Source organism: Fukomys damarensis, unplaced genomic scaffold (assembly GCF_012274545.1).
Source record: "Fukomys damarensis isolate Sample0158 unplaced genomic scaffold, DMR_v1.0_HiC HiC_scaffold_18, whole genome shotgun sequence".
NCBI lineage: Eukaryota > Metazoa > Chordata > Mammalia > Rodentia > Bathyergidae > Fukomys > Fukomys damarensis.
The window spans coordinates 10311745-10338960 of record NW_022900930.1 but is presented as its reverse complement, the minus strand read 5'-3'; the positions used below and the strand labels follow the sequence as shown (position 1 = coordinate 10338960).

The 27216-nt window shown below is 35.6% G+C and overlaps 1 protein-coding gene across 5 annotated transcripts in view; it reads right to left on the bottom strand.

Annotated features, from left to right (window-relative positions):
- Positions 1-10612: 10612 nt before the first annotated feature.
- Positions 10613-27216, bottom strand: part of Tex15 (testis expressed 15, meiosis and synapsis associated) — a 73914-nt gene continuing 57310 nt past the window's right edge. For all 5 annotated transcript variants that reach the window (XM_033765380.1, XM_033765379.1, XM_033765381.1 and 2 more), the window contains 4 exons: positions 19951-27131; positions 16406-16464; positions 13851-15055; positions 10613-11157 (listed from right to left, as the gene is read on the bottom strand). In XM_033765380.1, the coding sequence (XP_033621271.1) occupies positions 11120-11157; positions 13851-15055; positions 16406-16464; positions 19951-27131 (8483 nt within the window). In that variant the 3' untranslated portion in view covers positions 10613-11119. The remainder of the gene's footprint in view (positions 11158-13850; positions 15056-16405; positions 16465-19950; positions 27132-27216) is intronic.

The following is a 27216-nucleotide window of genomic DNA, read 5'->3' as shown; positions in this document are numbered from 1 at the left end:
TGTGTGTGTGTGTGTGTGTGTGTGTGTGTGTGTGTGTGTGTGTACTGGGGATTGATCTTGGGTCCTTGTGCTTGTAAGGCAGGCAGTGGAACCACTGAGCTAAATCCCCAGCCCTAAGTTTTAATGGTCCCTGGGAGAGAGCATTGCTTCTTTATTGAGTTGTCCAGAGGTTATCTCTCCCACACTCCCAAGCTTGCATATCCAATATTCCTGCTTGTGGAAACCCAAGATCACATGTTAAGATTTCTTTTAGCATTATTTCAATATAATGGGCCAACACTGTATGGTCTGCTTGTTTAAGGAGGGTGTGGAGCAAATGCATGTAAGTTTGCTCTTTGGTTGAAAAAGAAAGGGATTATCTCAGATGATTACTTACTCTTGTGGGAAGCACTCACCTCTATTCCAGGCTTTTGCTTCCTGTTGGATGTCCCAGTAATATGTAATTGTGAGGACCTTGAGTTGTCTATATTCCCCTTCCCCTATGCGTGGCTTTACTGAGCAGGCCATTCCTCCTGGTTCAACCCCCCATGATGATCACTAGTTACTGAAGATCTCTGCAGTAGGTTCCAGTTTCCTGCCCACTGTATGATATGAGGCTAAAGAAAAACTCAAAGACAGCATTAAAGAAAAAAGTGGGAAGCCAGCATGGCCAAAGCTGCTCAATCAGCAAAAAGCCCTGGTCAGTCCAAGCCACTGATTTTTATGGGTAATGAATTGGGTAAAGGTGAAATATGTGCTAAAGGGGAACTACATGTGAGAATGTACAGGGATACAGTTGCTATGGATACTATTCTGGCAAGGCTTGTAAAGGGAAAATACAAAGTATTCTTGAATTAGGAACAGAATAGACGAAATACATAGCTGTAATTAAATCCTCATCCTTCTAGTCAAGAAGGTTTTAGTTGTGGGAATGGAATTTGGGTGTGATCTACTCTGACCAGCTACTATGTTATCTCATATTGAACCTCACAGCTTCAACAGCTATGGCCATTACTGGGAAGCTCATCCTCACCTGCATGCCACTGCAGATGCTTCTATGAGTTATATAAGTTTCAGTCAGACTCATTTCTCAAAATGAGCCAATTTGAGGGGTTTAACTCTTTATAACTTGCACCACTTATGGCATGCTTCGGGCATAATCAATATTGTGATCCTCTGTGCTGTACAAATAATGAGCTATCATGTTTGAATGTAAATGCTTACAAAAGCTGATTACCAAAAAATATGGTTTTACTAGTAATTAGTGTTTATTCTTTTCTTTTTTTGGTTTTGGGGACTGAACCCAGGGTTACCCATCTACTAGGCAAGTGTCTATCACTGATTCACATACACCCACAGATCTTTCAAAAATCTATTTTTAGACAGTGTCTTGAGACAGTCTTGCCTAGGCTGGCCTCAGACTCTCAAGTAGCTGGAATTACAGGTTTGTGCCACTGTGACTGACCTCGGCTTTTTATGTAGCAGATTTTTTTTTTTTCTGGAATCAGGGATCAAACTCAGGATCTTGCACTTGCCAGGCAGGCACTGGCACCACTGAGCTAAACCTCTGGCCCTATAGCAGAATGTTTTTCCACTTATTTTTGTGATGCTGGGGATTAAGCCCAGGGCCTTACACATTCTAGGCAAGTGCTTTACCACTGAGGTACACCCCAATCCTAGCAGAATTTTGTCTATCATAATCAGCATCTTACTCAACTGCTTCCCCTTTTCCATAATTTCCTTAAATATGTTTCAACTGGTATGAAACTTGCAACAAATCAAACTATTCATGAAGAGTTAAAGGCAGAAAAGAGCCTTCAGGAAAACATAATACCAAATTTGAGAAAGATTCACATTGGGCCTTAACTGTAATACCAAGATACCAGTTTGGTTTTGGATACTTGGTATACTTAAAAATGTCCACATCCAAGATGGGCATGGTGGCACATGCTTGTAATGCCAGAATTTGAGAAGCTGAAGTAGGATTGCCAGAAGTTCAAGGTGAGCCTGCCATAGTAAGTTCAAGGCCAGCCTGGACTATGCAGTGAGACCATAAAAAAAAAAAAAAAAAAAAAAGTTGCATGCAATTCTAATGTTCTATCTGCTAGTACTTGCATTTGGAACAAAAGACTTTTCCTAAACACCACTTTGTTAAAGGTTAGACTGAGTGATACTTTTGAGTGTTTTGAGGGATATGTATGAATTCTGGGCATTAAAAGTCAAGAAATGCAAATCAAAACCACAAGGATGGGCTAGGGATTTGATTCAGTGGTTCCACTGAGTTTGATTCCCAGTACCAAAAAACAAAACAAAACAAAAAAACCCCAAACAACAACAACAACAAAACCCCCACGAGATTATCACCTGTTATACATTATGATGGCTGCTATCAAGAAAACAGAAAATAAGTGTTGACAAGAATAGAGAAATTGTAACATACACTGATGAGAACATAAATGCTACAGATGGGGTTTTGAAAGATTATTATTATTATTATTGGCACCAGGGATTGAATTTGGGACCTTTTGCTTTTGAGGCAGGCAGTGGCACCACTGAGCTAAATTCCTGGCCTGAAAGATTAAAAATATAATTGCCATATAAATTAATTCTGGTTATATAGTCTAAGGATTTGAAAGCAGAGTCCTAATGAGATATTTGTATACTCATGTTCATAACATGATTATTCATTGTAGCTAAAAGAAGAAAACCAAGTGTCCATTAAGGGATGAATGGATAAAGAAAATCATGTACATACATACAGTAAAATTTTATTCATCCTTAAGATGATAATTGAGGGGCAACCTACTTTCTGGTCCCTCTTGTCTCTCTTAAACAGAAGCTTTCTTTCTCTCAAAAACTTTTTCCTACCCTTAACCTCTGTTGTTCCTAGAATTTATTCTTTCATTTTAGAGAACACGAACTGGCATTTTCAGATACCTAGTAGGTTTGGGAGTTACAATCTCTTTCCTCTATATCATTTTGGAGGTCTTCCACCAAGATTACCATGAGGTAAGAGTTTGCTTTTGTTCAATAGATTCTAACTTTGGTATTCTTGCTTCATAGATATAACTTTTGTTTATAAGTTCTGGTTCTTGTTTTATAGCTTCTTTTTGCTTCATATGCTCTGGTCATTTGTTTTATAGGTTCTAGTTTTTGTTTCATAAATCCTGTCCTTTGTTTCAAAAGTGTCTTAATTTTAAGTTGCATATTTTAAATGTTTGAAAATTTCTTGTTTCTCTTATGATGCATTGTTCTTTGTTAAAAATCACATTTTGTTCTTGTTTTGTATATGATGCATTTTGCCTTAGTTGCTTAACAATGTAAAATGGGTCCCTTATAAAATCATCTCATATAAAGACAGTTCAGGCTTTTATCTGTGCCTTACAGAATGCCAAACAGTGGTTACTCTGCCAGATAGTAACTGCCTTTAGGGCAGCTGCTGCTCTTAAAGCAGAGGACAGGGTTCTCCAGTTGCCCTCTGGTTGACCAGATGGCAATTGGATTGTTCTGAGAGGCAGATCTCTGATTGCATGGAACTAGCAGAAACTGAGGTGATATCTGAGGGGTCATGGCCAGGCTATATTGGCGGATACCCCTCCCTCAGAAGAAACTAGCTCCAGACAGCCCATCTGGGTAATCAGCAGAAAAATCTCCACATCTTGTCCTGTATGTGGACTCCTCTGTGAGGTGAAAGGGGAACTCTGTCAGTGATCATCAGATATCCTCTGTCTCAGAGTGATCTGAAGTGAAAAACAAAACAAACCAAAAAACCAACCAACCAACCAAATTGATAGAGTCAAAACTACCCAAACCTCTCTGCCCCTAGATATGGTCTTCATTATTTATGTGAGTAGGGGATTAAAATACCTTTGCTGATAAGCTGTGGACTTTGAAACCTTGACTGAGGACTTATAGAGTGCTGTGTGGTGATTTTTTGGATGTTTAACCAGCTTGAGCTTTATTTGGACTTTTTCTCCCTGCTAGTGAGTTAAAAATTCCCCTTAAAATTTTCTCCAACTTGTTGGGAGTTGATTTGAGAATCCCTTGTACTCAAACCTCTCCTCCTTCTAGGAAGTTAGGCTAAGGCAACTCATAACTGTTCTGTCCTACATGAGGGAAAATAGAAATCAGCATTTGTGTTTTTTACATGCTAACTAGAATAAAGAAGATTTTGGCCAGTCTTTCTCTTTCTTCATGCATGCATAGGAAATTGATAAATGTGCCTTTATTGTGTATATTGTGGCTGCTAGGAGGATCTATGAGTTTCACATACACAGTGAAGTGAAAATGGACCCTAAAGGAGTAGCCTTGTCTTACTACTAATAAAAGTTGCCTAAATAACTGGATAACAACAGAAATGTTCAGAGCTTTCTCTGCTGTAGGGCCCAGGGCAGAACCTACCATCTCTGGAGGTGATCTTTTTTCCAGGAAAAGTGCCCTAATTTGACAGTTGACCTATTTTCCTCTCTTTCTTTCAAGGAAATAGAAAATAGTGGCTTAAACATGATTGATATTGCTAAGTCAATTGTAACTTGTGCTTTAGGAGTACCTACTGGAGTAAGAATATGAGTTCCTTGAAGAAGATAAGATCATGGCCCTGGTAAAAGGTAGATAGCCCTGTCTGGTTTTAGTCTCTGGGTCTCTCTCCAGATGGTAGCTACTTGCCCTGGAGTGGAATAAACCTTGGGGGGATGTCCTGAGGATACCTAGAGGCACAGGAATCAAGCAAGGACTTATGGGATGCCACATTTCTTTCTAGTTTCAGATTGGGAACTCCATATTGGAACCTCATACTCCTTTGGAGTGTATTAAGAAGCAATTTAGTATTTCTCTACACCCATATGTGGTGTGTCTACCTCCTAAAGTGAAGTACACAGAGGAAAGTACTATGATACTATCACACAATTAGAATTATTCTGTAAGAGAGAGAAAATGGTCAAAATCATTTTATGTTGAGACTTTAAGAAGTCTTCTTGTGTTCAAATGTAAATGTGGGCCACAGAAAAATGAGAACCTTATCCTTAAGACATTCAGTAGCTCTAAGGCTAAGGCTACTACTTGCCCTTTAGAGCCTGAGAACAAAGTTTCCAAGACAACTTTAAGCCTTGATCAGTAGGTGCTGAGGGTGGAGTTTCTTGGCCAACTATAATTAAAACCTCCATGAGGCTATATCCATCCTTAGCTAAGTTGTTTGGGCCCCTCAAAGACAATATCTCTTGCAGGAAGTAAAAGGCAAATATGGGACTATTTGTATTCATATCTTTTTCTCTCAGTGACCTAAGACAGATCAAATGAGACCTAAGAAAGTTTTCAGATGACCCTCATATGTACATTGAAGACTTTAGAGGACTTATTCAGACCTGTGGACTAGAAGATATAATGTTGCTCTTAAATAAAACATTGATTTCTAATGAGAGACAAGTAGTATTACAAGCTGCTACTACATGTAGAGACAAATAGTATCTTAATTTTGGAAGCTCAAAAGATAGGCAGCCAGAGGAATAACTGGTTCCTACTGGAACACAAACAGTTCCTATTCAAGATCCCCACTGGCCCACCAAGCAGAGAGGAGATTAAAATGGAAGACATTTTCAGGCTGTATTCTTGAAGGTCTAAGAAACATGAGAACTAAACCCTTCAGTTATTTTAAATTGTCAACTATTTATCAGGATGAAGATGAGGACATATCTGGATCCTGATTTGATAAAATACTATAGTTTTCCCCAAGTCATAGTCTTGCAATATGTAGCTGGTATATTGCTATGTGTTCCATTAGAAGCGCTTCCTAGCCAGGACACCCATGTTCTGCTAAATTTTCTAACAGACAGATATGACAAGACTAAAACAACTAAGGAGATTCCTAGAAATTACAAACTTTTGTCGCCTTTAAATAGCAGGATATAGTGAGATTGTGACCCCTCTATTAACTTACAGAGAAACTCAAGAGGCAGACACTCATACTTTGACTTGAGAACCTTATTCCCATACTGTATTCCAGAAACTCAAACAAGAACATCTAAGTGCCTATCTATAGGACACTATCTTAGTTTGTATGTTAATAATTAGTGAGACATGGCTTTGAGAGTGTTTCTACAAGATCAGGGCCCTGCTCAACAGCCTGTAGGGTATTTAAATCATAAATTAGATATTATAGATTCAGAGCTATTCATTAAAGGCTAAGTCCTAAACAATATAGTTAAAACACTTTCATTCTTTCAAGAGGCAAAAAGCAGTCACACTTTCTGCCCAGCCTGCCCTTCCACTCTAGTGTGCTCATGCTTAGATTACACATGCTCTAATTTCTTAAAAGTTTTGTTTATTCTTGCCTAGAGGCTGCCAAACTCCAATCAGTCATACAAATGGAACCAATGATAAATATGCTAGACTTTTTTTTTTTTTTTTGGTGGTACCAGGGATCGAATTTAGGTCCTGGTACTTACTTGCGAGGCAGGTGGCGGAACCAGAGACAAATCCTTGGCCCATGCTAGACTTCTTTTACCAAGATCCATCAGACTGACCTTACAAATAGCTCATAACTGCTAAATTACACAATCAATATGACTTCTATGTTGGATTCTGATGCCCCCTGGACCTTCTCCTTATCCTCTTTGTGGGAGGCTACTAGTTCCTCCCATTTCCCTGTGGAAATGCTTGATGGCTTTATTCATAGCAATCCTGCTGACCTTATAATTTAGCCCATGTATTCTTAACTGATTCTTGGGCTGTATCTCCTCCAGACTCAAAGGTACATGACTACCAAGATGACGATGCCTGGTCCCTACTGAAGGCCTTCAGGTTGACCCTCTGTAGAGTGACTGCTGATCAAACTGTTACCCTCTTCAGCTGTAAGTAGCCAGAAGTCTTAACCCTTTGCCTCCTCACAGCAGTTAGGGGTACTTCTTCAGAGGGGGGAATATTTAAGATAGGTAAGTTAATTAAATACCTTGCAGGCAGTTAGGGCCAGCACACAAGGAGCCAACATGGAGGACAATCAAGACAAGACACAGCATTATAAAAGGAGAGGAAACTATCACCCCATGTAGGATAAATAACAGTGATTAATATTCTAAATAGATATCAATCACTTGGGTGGGGGACAAGAATCTTCCAAGAAAGATCCCTGACCCACCCTTTTCCACCAAAAATCCTAGTTCATTCCTTATAAGCTTGCTACGATACTTGTTTCCCTGTTGGATCCCTAATCAGTTACTGAAACAACTATACTTGTCATAATCTTATTGGTTGCTCATAGTTTTGTCCACCTTGTGATTTCTCATTGGATCAATATTACCTAAGGCTGTACTTATAATCTTACTAGTTAATTATAGTTTCGTCCCACCTTGAACCTCCATCACCTCATGGCTTTGTCCATAAAACACCTTTGAGAAGCTGGGTGAGTGAGCAACCCACTTTCTGGTACTCCTCCTGTCTTGCTTAAACAGCAGCTTTCTCTCAATAAAAATTTCCTACTAAAAAAGAAAAAAAAGAAATTGACATTTAACAAAACCAAGATTAGCAAAAAAAGTTGACATATAATGAAACATGGATGATCCCTGAGGACATTATGCTCAGTGAAATAATCTACTTATACACAAAGACAAATATTCATTATCCCACTAACTCCAAGTATTTAAATTCATAGATAAAAAAGAATACAGTAGTTACTAAGGGGATAAAGGCATGAGGAAATGGGGTATTGTTTAATGGTGCAAGCTTTCCACTTTTGCAAGATGAAAATGTTCTGGAGATTATACACGTGAATGTATTTATTGTGCTACAGAAGCATATGCTTAAAATGGGTAAGATGTCAAGTATTTTTTAAAACAAAAATCCATCAAAGTTGTGATGTAGCTCTGCTTTGCTGTGTTTATCATGCATGAGGCCCTTGAAGGAAGAAAAGAAAAAAGCAAAAGAGGAATTATATCATGAGATCCTCAACAAGGGACATACTCTGTGGCATAGGCCTATAACCTTTTCCATTCCTGTGCTAAGTTGTACTTGAGCCAAGTTATAACGGCAGGACACTATGCTAGACTGCTAACTTGTCAAGTGTAGTTTTTAATTATCAAGTTAAATCATTTTATGAGATGAGTTGTATGTGCTTTTCACTTCCCCTTGTATTACATATATCTAGACACAAAAATCTCAATGGAATGCTGAGTTTACAGGAATCAACTTAATTTTCTTAAAATTTTATTTTGAAAACTGCATGGATAATTGAGAATTTACAATTGTTATATTTATGAATTGAAAATGAACTGTGCCTGTAAAATATTTAATGGTTTTAAACTACCTTATATGTCTGAATAGAAGTCAAATTATTTGTTTTTCTAGAACTACCCACTTAGCCTTATTCTTATTTTGAAACCTTAAGTCATCACTGTAAGTGTCTGGAAAAGACACTAAGTGGAAATGACCTAAATCAATAATTTGGGATATGTATATAGATTTAAAAAGCATGTATCTTAAATATAATTTAGAAGTGAGGATAATATGCTTTAGAAAACTGAGCTCAAAAGGTTCTAATGCTCATGAAAGTGACTTTAAAGAAACAGGAAAGTGAGGGCCAGCGATTTAGCTCAGTGGTGCTGCTGCCTGTCTTGCAAGCACAAGGATCCTAGTTCAATCTCTGGTATGAAACCACAAACAAACAAACAACCAGGAGAGAATACTAAATGAAACTGTCCTGCAAAATATGGGTTAAAAGTAAATTAAAATGGTCTCATATTACATAATTGAAATTTAAATATGTCATCTACATCCCTATAAAAAGGGTGTGGATGTGGCTCAGTGGTAGATGTCCCGCGAATTTAATCCCCAGAACCACCACCAGAGGAAGAAAAAAAAAATGTGAGGAAAGGAAGAATGCAGGGTAAGGCAAAGGCAGCTAGAGTGGAAGTAGTGCTCTGGAAGTTCATTTTGTTACCTGATGAGAGCAATTCTTTGTGGGTTGTTTTATGTGTAGAGACTGTGTGAACCAAGGACAATTCATATTTTTATAATTTTCCTTTTTCCTTCCTTATGCCCTGGAGATTAAACAGAGGAGCACTCTCCCACTGAACTATGTATATTTGTTGCCTAGGCTGGCCTTGAACTTGCAATCCTCCTGCTTATGCCTCCTAAGTAGCTGGGATTTTACAGGTATATACCACTGTAGCTGGTCTTTTTCTCATTTTTCAAGAAACACACACACACACACACACACACACACACACACACACAAAGGAAAAAAATCTTTAATTAGAAGCAATGCAGTTTATTCAGACAATTCAAGTTCCAAAATGATACTTCTAAACAAGCAGGATTTTTTCTTATAATGTTTATTGAATTTTAATTTGTTTTATTTAGTGTTAAAATCAAAGCACATACTTGATGGTAAAAAAGGAAAACACTTGTTTTTTTGAATTTTGTCAAGGTGCAGAATTTAAAAATTATTTATTTTTTTTGAAGAAATTAAGTAACATCATAGAGACAGTATCAACAGCATCTGAAAGGTGTTAAAGAGTACTTAACTAGCATATTCAACCTTTAGTTTAACAGAATATTATTTCTTTTGTAGTATGGAGGATTGAACCTAGGATTGCATGAATGCTAGGCCAAGGGTTCTACCACTGAATAATGTCCCTAGCCTTAGAAAGATTGTTAATAAAATTTGTAACATCTTTACACGACCAAACATGTGAAAGCGGAGATAAAGTAATTTCTTGATTAACAGTTAGTATTAACTGCTTTCATAACTGGTTTATGAGTCCTGATTAAAAACTGAAAAAATGTTATTTTACTTTTGCTTTAATTCTATCATCTTTTCAAATTCTTTATCTTTCAATTACAGTTCTGTGTTTGAATTTCTCCTTTTAAACATCCGTATTGTTAAAGAATCCTGAATTCCATTCTATTTGGTTAATTTGACTAAAGAGGCTCATACTTATCCTGGAAGTTGTGTCTTTCTGAATCGAAAAACAAGTTACTCTACCTTAAATATAGCAAAATTATACTCTGGAGGCCTGTGCCAGATAATATATAAAGTTTCCTAATAAAACTTTAAGAAAACATTGAAGCTTGGCTAGCTATCTCTTTAGATTTAGTCAAAGCAAATCTCTTGTCACGTACATATTAATCCTGACTAGCAGTTGAAAAAGAGTCCTTCAGTTCTGAGGGTTTTTTGGGACTGGTATTGTAAAAGAAAACAGGTAAGAAAAGTAATGTATAAAGAGAGACGTTACTCAAGGCCATAGTTACACACTATATCCTGTTATCCTAAGATGATTACCACTAAGAAATTTTTTACTTTTGTAAAATGTTGAAAAAAACCTATCACCAGAACATTAAAATGGTATTTTACAGCATTATTTAAATTACTACAATACAGCTAAACTAGCTACATAAGTATAAACATTATTTCCTAAAAATTATTAAAAGAGCAATTTAAATTATGAAATATAAATACAAAAGAAACATTGTAGAAAGCCATTGAAAATGCTTTAATTCCTATATAAAACTGTTTCCAAGTAATAAAAAAAAAAAATCACTCAAACAAAACATCCGAACCAACTTTTCTATTTAAAAATATTTTGCAAGTAAAAATCATAAAGTTAAAGGAGTTCACCATGAGATAGAATTATAAAATGTCTTAATAAAGTGTAAATATTTATGAAATTATTGGCCTGATGACCAGTTCAAGAAGGTTGTTTTGAAGCTCAACAGAATGGCATTAACACCATAAACCATGCATTTAAAAAACCCAGAAACAAAAACCTAGTGTGAAAGATTTTAGTACTACTGCTTAGTCTTCTATTTATTTATTTAGGTACTGGGGATTGAACTCGGGTCCTATGTGCTTACAAGACAGGCGGTGGAACCACTGAGCTAAAGTCCCCAGCCCCACTTATTCTTAATCTTATTAACTGCTCAGTTAACTCTCTTTGGAATTACCTGGAAACAATTTTGGTACTTCAGATGTTAGAAATTAATTTCTTATTACTTTAAGTGATGCATTATTACACTTACACATTTTATAAGGGGTTGTATGATTTATATACCACATTTCCATAATGTAAATGATAAACATTAAAATAATATATAAATACAAATATTTGGAAATAACTTGTTAAATCTTCTTTATTTCAGTAGAAGATTATTTTCAATGTCTTGGCTGAAAAGATTCTTGTTGCCGTGGAGCTGGAAGAAAAACCCATAGAGATTTTAGACAAGTTAATGATGTAGGCTAATGGTACGTAACAGTAAAGTAGAAAGAATCTGAGACTACATTAGAATCAAAGAGATCAGAGTTGAAATTGCACACCTGTCCTTTGGTATCCATAGGATGCTGGGAAACTTATTTAAGACTCTCTGAAGAGTAGTTTCTTCATTAGTAAAAGAGTACTATCCCTACATCTCCCTCAGGTTTTGTGATAATTAAATGTTAATAAAGAACATAATGTATTTGGCACACAGGGCTCAATTTAAGCACCTTTCTTTAGTACCATTTTCTAGTGTTGAATATGAGCATATTGAACAAACCAGTGATATATGCAGAGAGATTTTCACATCTTTTTAAGAATGCAGTTAATGTAAGTGTGAGAGGTGATCTTTATGGATCATTTGCACTTCTGAAAACTAGAAGATGTGCTTAAAACACTATAATTGCCTCCTAATTTTTTTAGGTGGAGTTTTGGATAATTTTTTTCTTTTATTTTCATTTGATCAATATAGCTAGAGTCACAGCTAGACTTGATTCCACAGGGATTTTTTTAAAAAAATAAATCACGGATAGACAAACTACTTATAAATACAAGAAAGCTCAAACAGAAGCTTTTATGAAAGAATTAAAATAAAGATTTCTGACTTGGAGACAGCCCATTTGCCCAGCAGTTGGAGAATGGATAAAGATGTGGTTTTTCTCTAAAATAGAATACTACTCAGCCATAAAGAGTGAGAAATTAGAGTCATTCATAGGAAAACGGATACATATTTTGTTTTGTTTTTTTTGTTGTTTTTTGAGACAGGGTCTCACTATGTAGTTGAGACTGACCTGGAACTCACTATGTAGCCCAGGCCGGTCTCAGACTCACAGCAATCCTCCTGCCTCAGCCTCCTGAGTGCTGGGATTACAGGCATGCGCCACCATGCCCAGCAGGAAAATGAATAGATATTGAGGATATACTCCTAAGTGAAATAAATAAGTCACACATGTATAAATACCGAATAGTTTCTCTGGTGTGAAAAACTATAATGGTACATAAGATCCTAATGATATAATTGACAATGTGAAATAGGAAGGAAAGGGCTAATGGTGTAGGGGAAGTGGGATGGGTAGGGGAAAGGAAATAAGGGAAAAGAAAAAAAAACACAAGAAAATGAAAAAATGGAAATAAAGTATTTGTAAATACGGAAGGGAGGAGGGGGTGAAGGGAGGGCAGGGATAAAGGGAAAAAATGAGAACCAAGACCTGTCATGTAAAGGTACAAGATCCTAAAGATGAATGTAACTGTACTGTATACCTAAAATGCAGCAATATACTCAATGAGAAAAAAAAGATTTCTGAATTGAGAAATTAAAGTGTACTGTACTTTTTCTCAGGTGAAAAATTTCTATCCTGCCTAAACTCATTTTGTGGGGCAGGGAGGGAAGGAAAAGACAGATTGTTATCCACTGTTCAATTTTATTATGAGAGAAGCATGCATAAAGTACCAGAGGGACTGTCAAATGGGAGACAGTCAGAAGGTCAGTTATGCTTGAATACAGGGGTGAAAACAGTGGGAAACATGGCTGGACATGTAGGGTGTGAGCAGCTCTGCTTTTCAAGCTGAAGTATCTGAATTTTAGCTAGGTGATAAGATTTCTTAATCAGAAACAGAAGTCCAGGAGGCTGGGAATGCAGCTCAAGTGAGTCAGTGCTTGCCTAGCATGCAAGAAGCCCTGGGTTCAATCTCTAGCATTGCCCCTCACCCTGGAACTTCTGCTTCTACTTGAATTCAAATAAATAGTGCCTAAATAATTTTTTGTACTGTACTTATTTGTAACAGTGAACAGGGTTTGAAACAACTATTTAAAAGGAATTCTCTTGCGTTTCTCTAAGGTATTAACAGATATTACCTTTATTTAACGTACACATTATCTGACAAGAGGATACTTGGGTATAATTATTGCTCTTGAAAAATTAATAATTATTTTAGAGTTTTGTTTTAAGTTTAATAAATGAACATTTTAATTTAATTAAAAACTTCTAATCATATTTAATAGATGCTTAAAGAAAAAATTTCAAGTTTCAGAGGCAAAATATCAAGTTCTTCTAACACATTTCAATTAACATCATTCATTTACACTGAGGCACTGTATTATATTAATACACTGAAAGAAGAAAAGATTGCTTTATATGAGTAAAGCTTCCTTTTGCACCATAATTCTTTACTCAAAAATTCCCTCCAATTATCAAGGTAATTTATGTTTCAGAGCATGAAATCTGGAAGTTGCAGAACTTCACACATCCCTGATTTTATCATCTGGGGGTGGTCAAGTTAAAATGTTGGTGTTTAAGTTTATGCGATATAGTTTAAAAAATTGTCATGTCATTAAGAACTTTGATGAATAATTTAATGGTTGTATCACTGTATGGATCTAACTATAATTTACTTAATTATTCCCTAGGATTGAGTTTTCTTTCAGGATATATTTGTGACATGACCAGTTCTTTTTTCTTATCTTTGACAATCAGATTTTCAACTAATAAAACAATTCAACTCTGTCTGATATATGAACAATTCTACAAATGTGCATGGAAAAATGGCTGGTTTATATTCACTTATTGTGAATTCCATTTACATAAATGTAAAAAATTAAAAGACTCAACTGTTAAAACTTATACAACTCACCATAAATCCAAGGAGATTCTGGAAGCACACCTGAAGCAGGAGGATAAGGGTAAACAGCTTGTGGTAATGGCTGATAAGAAGAATACTGTGAAACAACTGGTTGCTGCAAATGATAAGTAGGAGGCATTTGAGATTGAAAATACCCATTCACTGGCACAAAGGCATTTGCTTGTGGCTGATCAGCAAAGTAACTAAAATATTGTGAGTATAGAAGATTAGAAGGTGTGTTCTGGACAGTACTTGTAAGTGTAGTCAGTATTTCAGAAGGAGGAGACTGTGCTTGATATGATGTTATCCCTTGGTATGTGTGGGTAACGGCATTGCCATTGCTGCTGCTGTAATGATAAATGCACCAAGCATAGTATGGAGTTTCCAGTGAATGGCTAGAAGAATTGTATACTGGAGTGTAGGCAGACTGTGGAAGTTCACTCCAGGAGGTGGCAGCTTTCTGAGTTAGGACTTTTGGATTATCTTCATCCTGTTGTTGAGAAAAGGAATATTCTGCTGTTTGATTCGTATCAGGGGTTAAGCTTCCAGATGCTCCAAAAGGTATAGGACTGGGACTCAATGTATCAGGAATTCTGCTGTGGATATGTACAGATTCTGGAAAACTGGCACATGTGGAGTTATTAATAGATGAATCTAATAGTTCATTATCTCGATGTTCTAAGACTATTCCATTTATTTCTAAGTTAGTATGTACATCCCTCACAGAATGGGAAATAGGCTCTGAGGACACTGATGTATTAGTCACAAGAGAGTCATCAGCTGCTGGTTTTATGTTTGAAAGACAAGTTTTCTGTGCAGGATCTGGGAGATTCTTAAGAAGTTTTCGTGAAGGTATTTCTTGGTCTTTTGACAAAATGCCATTTATGCTTTTCGGGTCACAATTTGCAAAAGAAGCACAATCCTTTTTATAACTTTTTGTTTCAGGAGCACCAAAATTCACATTTCTTTTCTTAATACTATTTAAGTTTTCCTGTTGTTCAATGAGGTGTTTTGAGGTATCAGATGGACTATTAGTTAAATCTATTTTGCTTTGTGACTCTGATGTGCAAGTGTCTTGAACGTTCTTTAAAGGTGAAAGTGAGTCACTTAGTGATCTCTGCACTTCATCCCATTTTGGAGATACATAGTTTCTTTTCAGATTGTCAGATGAACTTGATCCTATTTTGTTTTCACTCTTGGGATGAAATCCTGTAGTCCTATTAACAACATATAAACAACTTTAAATATACAGTCAGAATTTCTTTTTCAGTGATGGGGATTGAACTCAGGGCCTCAGGCATGCTATGCAAGAACTCAACCACTGAATTACATTCCCAATCAATAAAAATTTTAACAAAAATTTGTATTTCAAATTTTTATTCAGAGTTTTTAAAGAATTCTCAAGTCTGACATTTGCTCATTTTATTAGAGTACACAAGAACCTGTTTCCTTGGTTTGAATTTAGATACTTTTTCTGCTGAAAATGATAAACTCTGAATTTTAAATATATTCTCAATATTATAAAATTAATAATTTGGCTCTAAATATTTCCTGATAAAGTCTTTTAAAAGTAGAAAACTGGACTGGGGATGTAGTTTAGTGGTAGAGCACTTGCCCAGCATGTATGAGGTCTTGGGTTTGATTCCTAGCACCCCCCACCACCAACACACAGTAGAAAGCAAGAAACTATCATTTTATCAATTGTTTGGTATAGTTTCTAATTTTTATACCTCCAACCCATTGATGATTTTCATTAACTATAAATATCCCTCTCCCTCCTGAGATTATAATTACCAGCTGTGGATTCCCAATTCCCTATAGGAGAACTCTTACTATAACAAAATGGACCTCCAAAATTTCTTGCCCATCAAATGTCCTTGACATTTTTACCTAAATTTAGACATTAAAGCAAGCTGAAAGAAGCTCAGCTCCTGTAAGATCAGCAGTGGCATGAGATTCTTATAGGAGCACAAATCCTACAGTGAATTATACATTGAAGGTTACACACATATGAGAATTTTAATTATCTGATTATCTGAGGTAGAGCTGAGGCAGCGATGCCAACGTTGGCGAGTGGTTGCAAATGCAAATTAACATAGCAGAGGTTTGACTGCAGAGATCATAATAAATCAATTGCTTGCACATTCATATTAAATCCCTACAAGTGACTGACAAGTGACAAGCTGCATCTGGTGGCAAGTGAGTTAATGTACTTCAACTATACAGCTCCATCTGGTGGCAGGAAAACAAGTTTGGGGATCCCACTGATTGTGCATTGAATTGTATAATTATTTTATTATATGTTAAAGTGTAATAATAAGAATAAAGTGCTTGAATCATCCTGAAACCATCCTGCCCCCTCAGTCTGCTGAAAAACTGTCTTCCATAAAATCGTCCCTGGTGCCAAGAGGGTTGGAGACCACTGATTTACAAAATAAAGCCTAGGTTCTTAGGCTAACTGAAAACACTGCATAGTAAGTACAGGATACAGCAGAGTAATAGAAATAATTGCTTTTTTCGTCTAATTGTTTAGTTTTTCTTCAGACAGGGCTAACTGCAGCTCTTACCTTAGACACCTGAACACTGCCTTCTCTTCGTTGATTTTTGAGATATTGTCCATGTTAACCTATGTTTAAAAGACAAAAATAAAATTTCCATTAGTGATGACAAAATAAAAAAAAATTAATTCCATCCCCCAAAACTGACTGCTGGACTTTCCATATTTCATATATTTGAAGTGTTTAAAAAATTTGCAACACTTAAGAGTATGGTCTCAAGGTGCATCTATTTAACTAGAAATGTCTCAAGCTCATCCTTCTTTATGGCAGAGTACGACTCCATTGTACAAAAAAACCGCATCTTTATCCATTCATCAGTTGATGGGCTTCTGGGCTGTTTCCAAGATTTAGCTATTAAAAACTGTGCTGCTATAATACCATTTTTGTAGTATTATCTCCACTTTTACTTTTAATGTGGAATACATAACTTCTGCTTTTGTTGTGTCCTGGTTATTAACCATTCCACTACAAGCAGTACAGTATGTGGCGATTCACAAAAATCAATAGTGCTCCTGTACACCAATAATTAAACCACAGAGAAAGAAATTAAGAAAACAATACTGATCACAATAGCACCAAGACAAATTAAATATTTAGAATTAATCTAACAAAGGAAGTAAAAGATATCTACAGTGAAAACTACAATACTCTGAAAAAGGAGATCAAAGAGGACATCAGCAAATGGAAAGATGTCCCCTGTTCCTGGATAGGCAGAACCAACAGTCAAAATGCCCTACTTCCAAAACTGATATATAGGTATAATATAATCCCAGTCAAAACACCAACAGTACTGATCACAGAACTGGAGAAAACAACCTAAAATCGGTAATGGAACCAGAAGAGACAGAATAGCAAAAGCAATCCAGGGTAACAAGAGGAAAGCAGGAGGCATCAGAATCCTGGATTTCAAGTTATATTATAGTTACAGTGATAAAAACATGATATTGGCTCAAAAAAAGATGTGAGCATCAACAGAACAGAATAGAGGATGCAGAAAGAGGATCCAGGCACATTCACCCACTTGATCTTTGACAAACGGGACAAAAACATATGCTTATGGAAAGATAACTTTTTTAGCAAATGGTGTTAGGAAAACTGCCTATCCACATGCAGAAGATTGAATCTAAACCCATATAGTTTACCAAGTATTAACCTACAATCAAATTGATCAAGATCTAAATATTAAAACAGAAACACTTAATCCGCTGGAAGATCAAACAGGTAAAACCTTGGCAGGCAAGAACTTTCTGAACACAACCCAAATGGCATAACAAATAACATCAAGAATCAACAAAAAGGATTAGGATTATATCAAATTTTAAAAATGTATGCACAGCAAAGGAAACAACAGAGTGGACGAACAATCTACAAAACAGGGAAAACTTTGGCACTTACACCCTGGACAGAGGACTAATATCTAGAGTAAAGAACTAAAAAAAAAGTTAGACCTTTCTAAAGTAAAAGAATAGAAGAATGGGCAACTAAAATGAACAGACACTTCTCAGAAGTAGTACAAATAGCCAACAGATGAGAAGTGATCAACACCTCTGGCCATTACAGAAATGAATATTAAAAGCAATGCAAGGACCCGAGTTGGATCCCCGGTACCACAAACAAAGCAAAACAAAACAAAACAAAACAACAGTGAGACTCTACTTACTCTAGAAAGAATGTCTATCACCAAGAAATCAAACAATAACAAATACTGGCGAGGCTTCAGGGGAAATAGGAACTCTTCTACATTGTTGATGGCAATGTAAACTAGCATCACCATTACGGAAATCAGTATGGAGATTCCTCAAAAAACTGAAACTAGCAATTCCATTCAACCCAGCTATTCCCTTTCAAAGCACCTTCCTCAAAGCAATAAAGACATCACATTACAGTGATACATGCATATCCATGTTCACAGCAGTATAATTCATAATCGCTAAATCTTGGAAGTAGCCTATATGTTCATCAAAAAATGCATGGTAAAAACAGTGTAGTATTTATACATACTGTAATTCAACCCTGCCATGAAAAAGGATAAATGGTTGAGTCATTTGTAGGAAAAGAGAGTTAGACAGAAGCTTAAATATCTTATCTTAAATATAAGAAACATGGTTTCTTATATGAGAAGCCCAAAGTACAAATGAAGAGCAAAATAAAAGATAGTAGGAAATAAGGTGATAGATCTTTTGCAAATGGGAAGATTAAGAGATGGAGGGAGGAAGAAGATCTGAAGAGAAGTGAAAGAACTGAGATGTAATACATACATGTACCAACTTCTACACGTGATCACTATGTACTGCAAACATGTACTAATACAAACAAAGCTTTTAAGAACACAACTTTTAAAAAAGACGGACTAAATTCCTCTTCTCTAGAAGTAGGATTAAGTCACAGATATGTACAATTAGAATAAGAAAAGATTCTTTCATTTTGCATACAGGTTTCTGTTTATTTACTTCTGAACTAAGAATTTCTCAAAAGTTGTCAAGAGAAGCCTCTAAGTAGAGTAGAGACAATTTTTAGTATGGGCTCTGGAGTTAGACAGTCTGGTTTTAGATACAGGCTCTCCCATTTAGTATGTGACCCTGGAAAGTTTCTAAATTTTCCTATGCCTTAATTTTCTTACATTTATTTATTTATTTATTTATTTTTCGGTACCAGAAAATGAAGTCAGGACCTTGTGCTTGCCAGGCATGTTCTGTGCTAGCTACAGCCTTGGCCCAGTTTTCTTACTTTTAAATGAGAATAACAACACATGCATCCTAAGGTTTTCATTAAGAATGACTTTGTACATGCTACATAAAGTTATTAAAATGTTTTTATGTAGGACTTTTTCTAACTTCTTGATAATTACTTAAAAACAATTGCTCAGTTTCTCCATCTAGTTCAGTGACAGGGAACCTATGGCACGTGTGCTACAGTGGGCTGTTTGTTACCACTGAAAGCTCTAAAAGATTTGGCATCATTGATCTAGATAATAACAGTCAAAGAGGTTTCATTAGTTAGTTGTTAATATTCATTACACATTACACACAGATGCTATTCAACGAATAGTCAGTCATTCATAATGAACTTCCCCCTAAGAAGTTATGAAAGTCAGGTGTGCCAATGCACACCTGTAATTTCAGCATTCTGGAAGGCAGAGGCAGGAGGATCATAAATTAGAGCGCAGCCTGGGCAACTCTGTGAGACTCTGCCTCAAAATAAAAAATGGGGAAAAAAAGGGGTAAGGACGTAGCTAAGTGTGAAGGTCTGGCTTCAATAACCAGTATCAGAAAGAAACAAAAACAAAAAGCTATATAAAGTTCTCTCTTCCATAAATTGTTTTCTGAATAAAGTGGACATTTGCAAGGTATCTCCCATATGTACAATAACTTCTGACATGTCACAGATGAGTTATTTAATCCAATAGTTAGCAAAGTTTAAGTTTTTTGAGGCAGTACTTAAACCGTGCTCAAGCTTTATACATGTAGTCTGCATACAACTCTGCAAACTACTTGTCTGTTTAAAGAGCAGACTTGTTCTCAGAATATAGTGGCTTCATTTAAAAATATTCTTACCTTTCGCTTTTTACAACTTGAAATAGTATTTTTCCCTTTTTCCTGAGAGTCTTCACACTTGTCCAGAGCACTAGGCCGCCTTTTAGATGAATGTGAAATGTTTTTGATTAAATACACTGAAGTTGAGGGTACCTTTGGAGAAGTACTGGGTCTGGTGTTTTCCTCAGGTATGGCAAAATGAATATTCGTCTTTTCTTTTTTCTTCAATTGGAAATTATTCCTTTTGTTATGTAGTATTTGGCATAGGATAAAAGAAGTGGTTAATTTAGCATTTTTAGCACATATAATCTTCATATGTTCAATGGTTTTCATGACTTTCATAATATGGGCCATTTTTCCTAAATCTTTCTGAGGGACAGACATTATATTTTTGAGCAATGTAGAAAACCGACTGTAGTTTTGTTCTAACTCTGTCACAGTGTTTCCATAATTTATGGACATTATATATGGGACAAAGTCAATGTATGTAGAAATGGGATATTCAGATTTCTTTAGAAGCTTTTTTATTTCTGAAAGTTCTTTAAGTTCCCTTGAGAATAAATGAAGAGCATATGAGCAATTAACAGCTTCATTGTACTTGTAGATGATATCTATATCTTTCTTACACTCAGAAATACCACTCTCTACTGCTTTCCAAAGGCAATCTCCTGGGTTATCTTCAAGAAATGAGAAAGAAACCATTTTTTCTTGGCAGCAAACCAGGTCAGGAAGAAGTGACAAATCAAACCAAAGCATACCTCGAAATCTCTGGTTGTCTAATTTCTTTGCCATTGAGTTTTTAAGATAGTGAACTGTTTCTGAGAGCATGGCAATTTCAATGTATGTTTCAGTTGCTTCAGGTTTTAAAATTACTGCCCCATGATTGTGATTTTTCAACATGTACAAAACATTTCCTTCTGTGATAAAAATATCATCTATGTTATCTTCTTGCAGCATCTGAAAGCATTTTTTTAAAGTTTCTAAGTGATCTGTACATACCAAAGTGAGATCCTGTAATTTTTTTAAGTCTGCGAATTCAGCCTGATCCAATATTTCACCAATACAACAAATATCTGGTTGTGAAAACAAAGTACTTAACCTAAAGTTCTCTATTGTAATTAGATTATCTGACTTCCTGGAAGTAATCACAGTATTTTCCTTTAGCTCAATACTGGAAGCTGTTTCTTTGTTTAAATTTTCAGACAAGTTATCATATATCTTCTGCAATTTAGATAAAGCACATTTATTCACTTTATGTATCACTTCTTTGTTCTTTTTTGAGTATTTTTCACAGAAAGACTGTCTTTTCTCCTTCCAAACAAGGTTTTTTGCAGCATCAAAACAGATATGTTCTAGACCATAGAGAGAGACTTTAATACTTATTGCCTCATTACTCTTAATAAAATTAACTTTTGAGGAAATCATTTCTATAATAATCCATAGATGGTCTTGTTTTCCTGGATATGAATGAACAGTAGGAGAGTCTCCATATATACTGATCAGCTTTAAAGTACTTTTTCTTAAGATTTCTAGGTCTCCTAAACTATCTCCAAAGTTAACTCCACAGGTAAATGGAACAGAAAGAGAAAAGTCAAAACAATCAGAACAATGTTTCATTATGGCTTCACATTCGTTAATCTGTCGCCTGTATTTTAAGACTGCATAGTATGAATTATTTTCCCTTTTTGTTTCTGTAAATAATTCAATTAACTGATTATGGTAATTCTGCAACTCACAGAATGCATTATATTTTAACCTTCCTTGAAAAGCAGGATAGAAACTAGATTGCAGTTGATATCCACGTGGCCTGCCAAGTAGCTCGCTGTACAATGTCTCATCATACCAAAGCAAGCTTCGGAATGTTGGTTCACCTTCTAAGAGCCTTTTTTTATTTTCAATGAATTGAATGGCTTCCATCACCATTTGAAGTTCTACCAAAGTGTCAATAGCACATGGCTTTAATTTGTATTTGCAATTATTCCACAGATTTTGTTCTACCAACAGCTCTCTTGAAATCAGAATTTGTTCAAGTGAACATTCCTGCTTTCTTTCAAAAGCTTCAACAAATAAAGGGAGAATATTTTGACATGCTTTAGTTTCTTTCTCTAGAATCTCCAATGATGATGCTTCATCTGCTCTCTGCAAAATCTGAGATAGCTCTGTTATAAGAGCTGTATGAGTAACTGAGCAAAGATTTTCTTTGAATTCATTCTCATATGATGTAGGTTTCTGAATAGTAACTTTAGAAGTTTCAGCGTGAGCATGGAGAATAGGCATATGATCAATTTCTAGAATGCCAGGTTTAGAAATACAGCCAGACTGACAGTCATTACTGACTTTTCTCTTTCCTTTCCTCTTTCTTTTTTTATGCTGACTAGAAACTGTGTTATTCAAAGAAACTGCCTCTGGAGTAGTTTTAATGCTTAGGTGAGAATCCATCAGGTCACTTTTCACTGATTTTTCTTTTAGGATCTTTTGATTTTTGTGCTCAATCTTAAAAATTGAGCCTTCAGTCATGTTTTGGTAAAATGAATCTTTTGCTTTTTCTGTTTGTTCAATTTTCCTAGTTTTTCTGTTCCGAGTATCTTTCTTTGCAATATTTTTTTTGGTCAAATCCTTTATATTATCTTTTAAGAGCAGAGAACTATCCTTAAAAGATAGTTTCTTCATTATATTTTTCCCGTACCTTTTACTCTCTCTAGTTACTGATGTTAGATCCAACTCTGAATGCTCAGTAACATGTGTTTCATTCCCTTCTACACAGAGACTACTTGAAGATTGTTGTGTCTTTAGAAGATCCTTCCCATTATATATCTGCTGACAGTGTGACATAGTAGTGGGTGTAGCAGAATAGTCTATAGCAAGAATCCTCCGTTTACTCAAACAAGATTTTGAAGATTCTCTCTCACTGTCTGTCACTGGAGAGGTCAATAACTGAAGAATATTGTACTTTTTGCTTGATATCAAAGTTAAGTTTAATGGACCCACAAGGAATTTTCCTGTAATAATGCTTGCTTTGTAGCTCTCAGTAGGAGTTATCCACTTTTCTATAGGAAAATTTACTTTTAGGTTACTCTGAAAACCAGATATAATACAGTCATTTCCTTTGTAAGTATCAACATTTAAAAAGGACTTCATGTTTGAGTCTAAGGTTGAAACAAATATGTCAGTTTTCACCTCTGTGTGGGGTATATACGTTGCATCATTTTTGTCTGTGCTGTAACTTACACTGTTGTCTTTTGTGCCACTTAAAGATATTGAACTGCTTTTGCTTACTATTTTATTAACTTCAGAATTATTTTTTTTGGTCACATCCTTATTATGCGAATGGTCCCTGAGCTTTCCACATTTACTGTCCGACAATTTTGTATCAATTTGATTTTCTTTTTCAGATTGTTTTTCCTCTGAGTAAAGCAAATATTCACTTTTTCCAGAAAAATGCTTAAGTTCTGATGTTCTTGAATCTTTCATACTGCTATCAAAGTCTGGTTGACTTGTACCTTGGGATGTAGAGAATAGTGACAACTGTGAAGAGTGCTGATTACAAAATTCTCTGTGAACAGTGGTGTGACTTCTGGAGCCGCTACTGGTCACATTTTTCTTGGAATGGCACACTGCAATCCTCTCTCCATTTGTTTTGTATGATTTGTACTTTGATATGCAGGTTGACTGATTAACATCAAATCCAAAAACTTTCCCTATTTTGTCATATTTTCTTTTTGATAAAAAACGCTTGGAATATTTTCTTTCAGACACAGAACTGTAACCTTGAAGGTCACAGCTTTCCCAGAAATTATTGCATGTTATTTCATATGCTTTGGGTAATGGACCCTTTCTTTTTTCTCCCACTTTCGCTATAAGCTGCAAAGATGTGTGAACTCTTCTATGAGCTTTCTTTAAGTGAAGAACAGCTCTGTTTAGTTTTCTGGAAAGACGTTTGCTTTTACATAAAGATGCTTCACTATTTAGAATATTTAGGACACCCCTTATGTGCCTTTCTGACTGTGAAAATATTTTCAATCGTCCTTGGGATAATGAAGAGAAACACTCAGATGAGTCATGACTGGTTAGTCCCTTTTCCTTCTCACATATTTCACGTTGTCTTAAATCTTTATGTGATATATTCTGATCCCTAAAAGATGTACGTATGTATTTCTTGCTAATTCTTGATTCCATGTCCTTTTTATTTCTAGTGTCATTAAAGTCAGTTTTTGATTCTGTAAAAAAACATTTCTGGTCACCATTTATTGTTGTGACATTAGAAGGTTCAATAGAAAGAGAGTCATTGTTTTTTTTTCCAGACTTATGATTCACAGCTGTATTGTTACTGATGTCAGAAGAATGGAAGATTTCAGATTTACTCAAGAGTCCTGAATCCTGCATGGAATTACCAAACTGATCTGTACATGGATAACTTGAATTTTCACAAGATTTGGAATAAATATCAAATCCTGGAGCTTCCCCCCCATTTATTCCTGGTTTTGGGGCTTCTGTTAAGCATTTGTAAAAATTATCTTTCACTGAAAGGGTATCATCAGCGGGACTGAATGTCGATGTAAATGTATTAGTAATTCTAACATGTAGATCTGGAAATAAAATTGGGTAGACTTCTTTTTTGTAAGTAGAACAGAAACAAATAGTATTCTTAGAGTGTTGCTGATCTATATTCTGTCTTACGGTGCTTCCCAAATTGTCCACTTTTCCATTACTGCTTCCAAATAGACCTTCCCAATCAATATGAGACTTTAGAGCCTCATAAGAGGCCTCACATTCCTCATCAAGTACATTTTCATGGCTGTGTCTATTTTGCTGAAATAGAAAAGCATCATCGCACTCTTCTAATTCTACTTCAATCTCACTTCCCAATCCAAAATTTTGAAGAAGTGAGTTCTCATTAATTGGCTGATGAAATGAATCTTGCAACTTATTTTTATCCGCATCAATTTCACAATCAGCAATCTTGTGTTTTACTAATGACTCAAAATCTGGACTCTCAGAAGAACAAGTTTCTTTAAACTGGTATCTTTGTTGAGCTTCATGATTTGCACTTAATGCAGGCAAAGTAGTAGCAGCTAACTCTACTGCAGAACTTGAGGTCACACCTACGGAATAATCTGCCATTTTAGGAAATGATGTGAAAGTCAAATAATCTACACTTCTTCCAGGGTTTTGCACATCTCTCTGTTTCTTGGCAGCAAGAATATCTTTATCTTCTAATAAGGCAGTTTCTGGTGACATATCTTTTTTTCCCCAAATGAAGTTGAATGTTGTAGGAATATCTTTAGAACTGATAATTTCTACTTTGTTGTCATTTTTATTCTTCTTCCAACCTATATTGGTGAAAGTATTCTTTGTAGGGTACTCTTGCTTCTTGCATTCATATATTTTCTCCATGTTGTCTTTTGGAAATGAAGTTCTATCATCCTCTTTATTTTTGTTTTCTTTATCATTATCTCCTTGCCCCTTGAAATGAAGAGTTAGGTATCTACTGTCATTTAATTGTGCATTACGGGACAGAAAGTGAGCCTCACCTTCATCTTCAACGTAAGGAATTTCTTTGCAGTTTCTTTGAATATCTTCTAACAATGACTCATTTTCATTTTTCCTCTGGACACATACGTATTCTCTTGAATTATCAAAGGTTATTTCAATACCATGAAATGGACTTATGGAATCAGCAAACAGTTCTCCGGTCTGAGAAATGTCTTTTGCTTCCTGGAAAGGATCAGTTATAATGCTAATACAATTTTCATTTCTTTTTTCCAAATTAATTTCCCTTAGCTTCTGAGTAAACACAAAACTTGTATGGATGCTATCTTCACAATCCATAGAGTGTTGAGGATGCTCTTGTGAAAGGCACTCTATATTTAGAGTAAGATTACTTTCTAAATCTAGTGCTAAGTGACCCTGTTCATTCTTATCTTCCATGGTAGAGGTGAGAGATTTTGGCATTTCTAACTCTTGAGTAATTAATATTTCATCACTATTTCCCCCCAAAGAATCAAGAGTCTCATCATCTTTGTATTCTTGATGTGAAGAAATATAATTATTGATTGGAGTGATTTTTGTTGCATCAGTGAAATTATCAGTTTCGTTTTCCAAAATTGGCTTTTCTTCATATCGGTAACTGTCTTCTGGGTCAGTGAAGTTTCTTATCTTGCCAATATTTTGAATGCATTCATCTACACTTTCTTCCATTTGGAGTGGAAAAACTGCAGACATATGGTGACCAATCTGATATGTAGATGCAAAATTAGAAGAATGTAATTCCTTTGAGATCTGACTATCAGAGTCTTTTGTGTAAGTATTCACTGATTCATAAGAACTATGTGCCTTGCTGCTTTGCGGAATATTACTTCTTTCTTGGGCTGTCTTGGCTTTTTCCTCAGTGTGTTTTTGGTTCTCAAGCTCTGAAACATTTAACAAAGAAAGTGGGGAGGAAAAATGGCCTTGGTCCTTACTTTGTCTGACCCTGGTAATTTTGTTGGATGCTACAGAATGATAGTCCTTAGGGTCCATGTTGTGAGTTGGAGATGGTGAGTCGTCAAAAGAAAATCTAGAGCAAGGGGTATCCAAACAATCAGAAAGAGTAGCAGAATCAGAGGGGACAACTTCAGATGATGAGACAAAATTAGTTGACACACCCGACAGGTTTATTTCTGAATTACTATTTAAATTATTCTCAACTGGCAAAACCTCACTGAAGCCTGTAGTATTATTCTGCTTTCCCATACTTTCTTCTCTTTTCATAAGTCTTGGGTCTTTGATAAATTTTGAAGTAGTAACTGTACTTGAGTCAATATTCTTGTAAAGAGGAAAATATGAAGAAATAACACTTAAAATATTTTTAAGATATGTTGAAAACAAATAACCATTGTTACCATTTTCTTTGTTATCACTGGACATAAAAGGACCTGAATCATGTACATGTCCTTGAGAAATGTTTGTACTTTCTGCTGAACTGTTCTCTGTTTGCCCACTAACTGTTTCAAGTATAGAAACGTTTCCATTTTGCACATTTTCAGAAGAATCAGAAACATTTGCGTTGAAGGAATTTATCTCTGAATTTTGTGTATTGCACGAACAATTTTCTGGAGCAAATGGATCTACAGGTTTCCCAAAATGCTCAAAGATGACAGTAGCATGTTTCCCTTTTCCAATTCTTTTGGCCACTGTACAGTTATTCAGAGAGCATGTTCTTTCTGTAAAAATAATAAAAATGTAGACAAATCAATACAAGAAAAATTTGTCATGAGTGATTTTAATTAAAAGTTCATCTAAGTAACA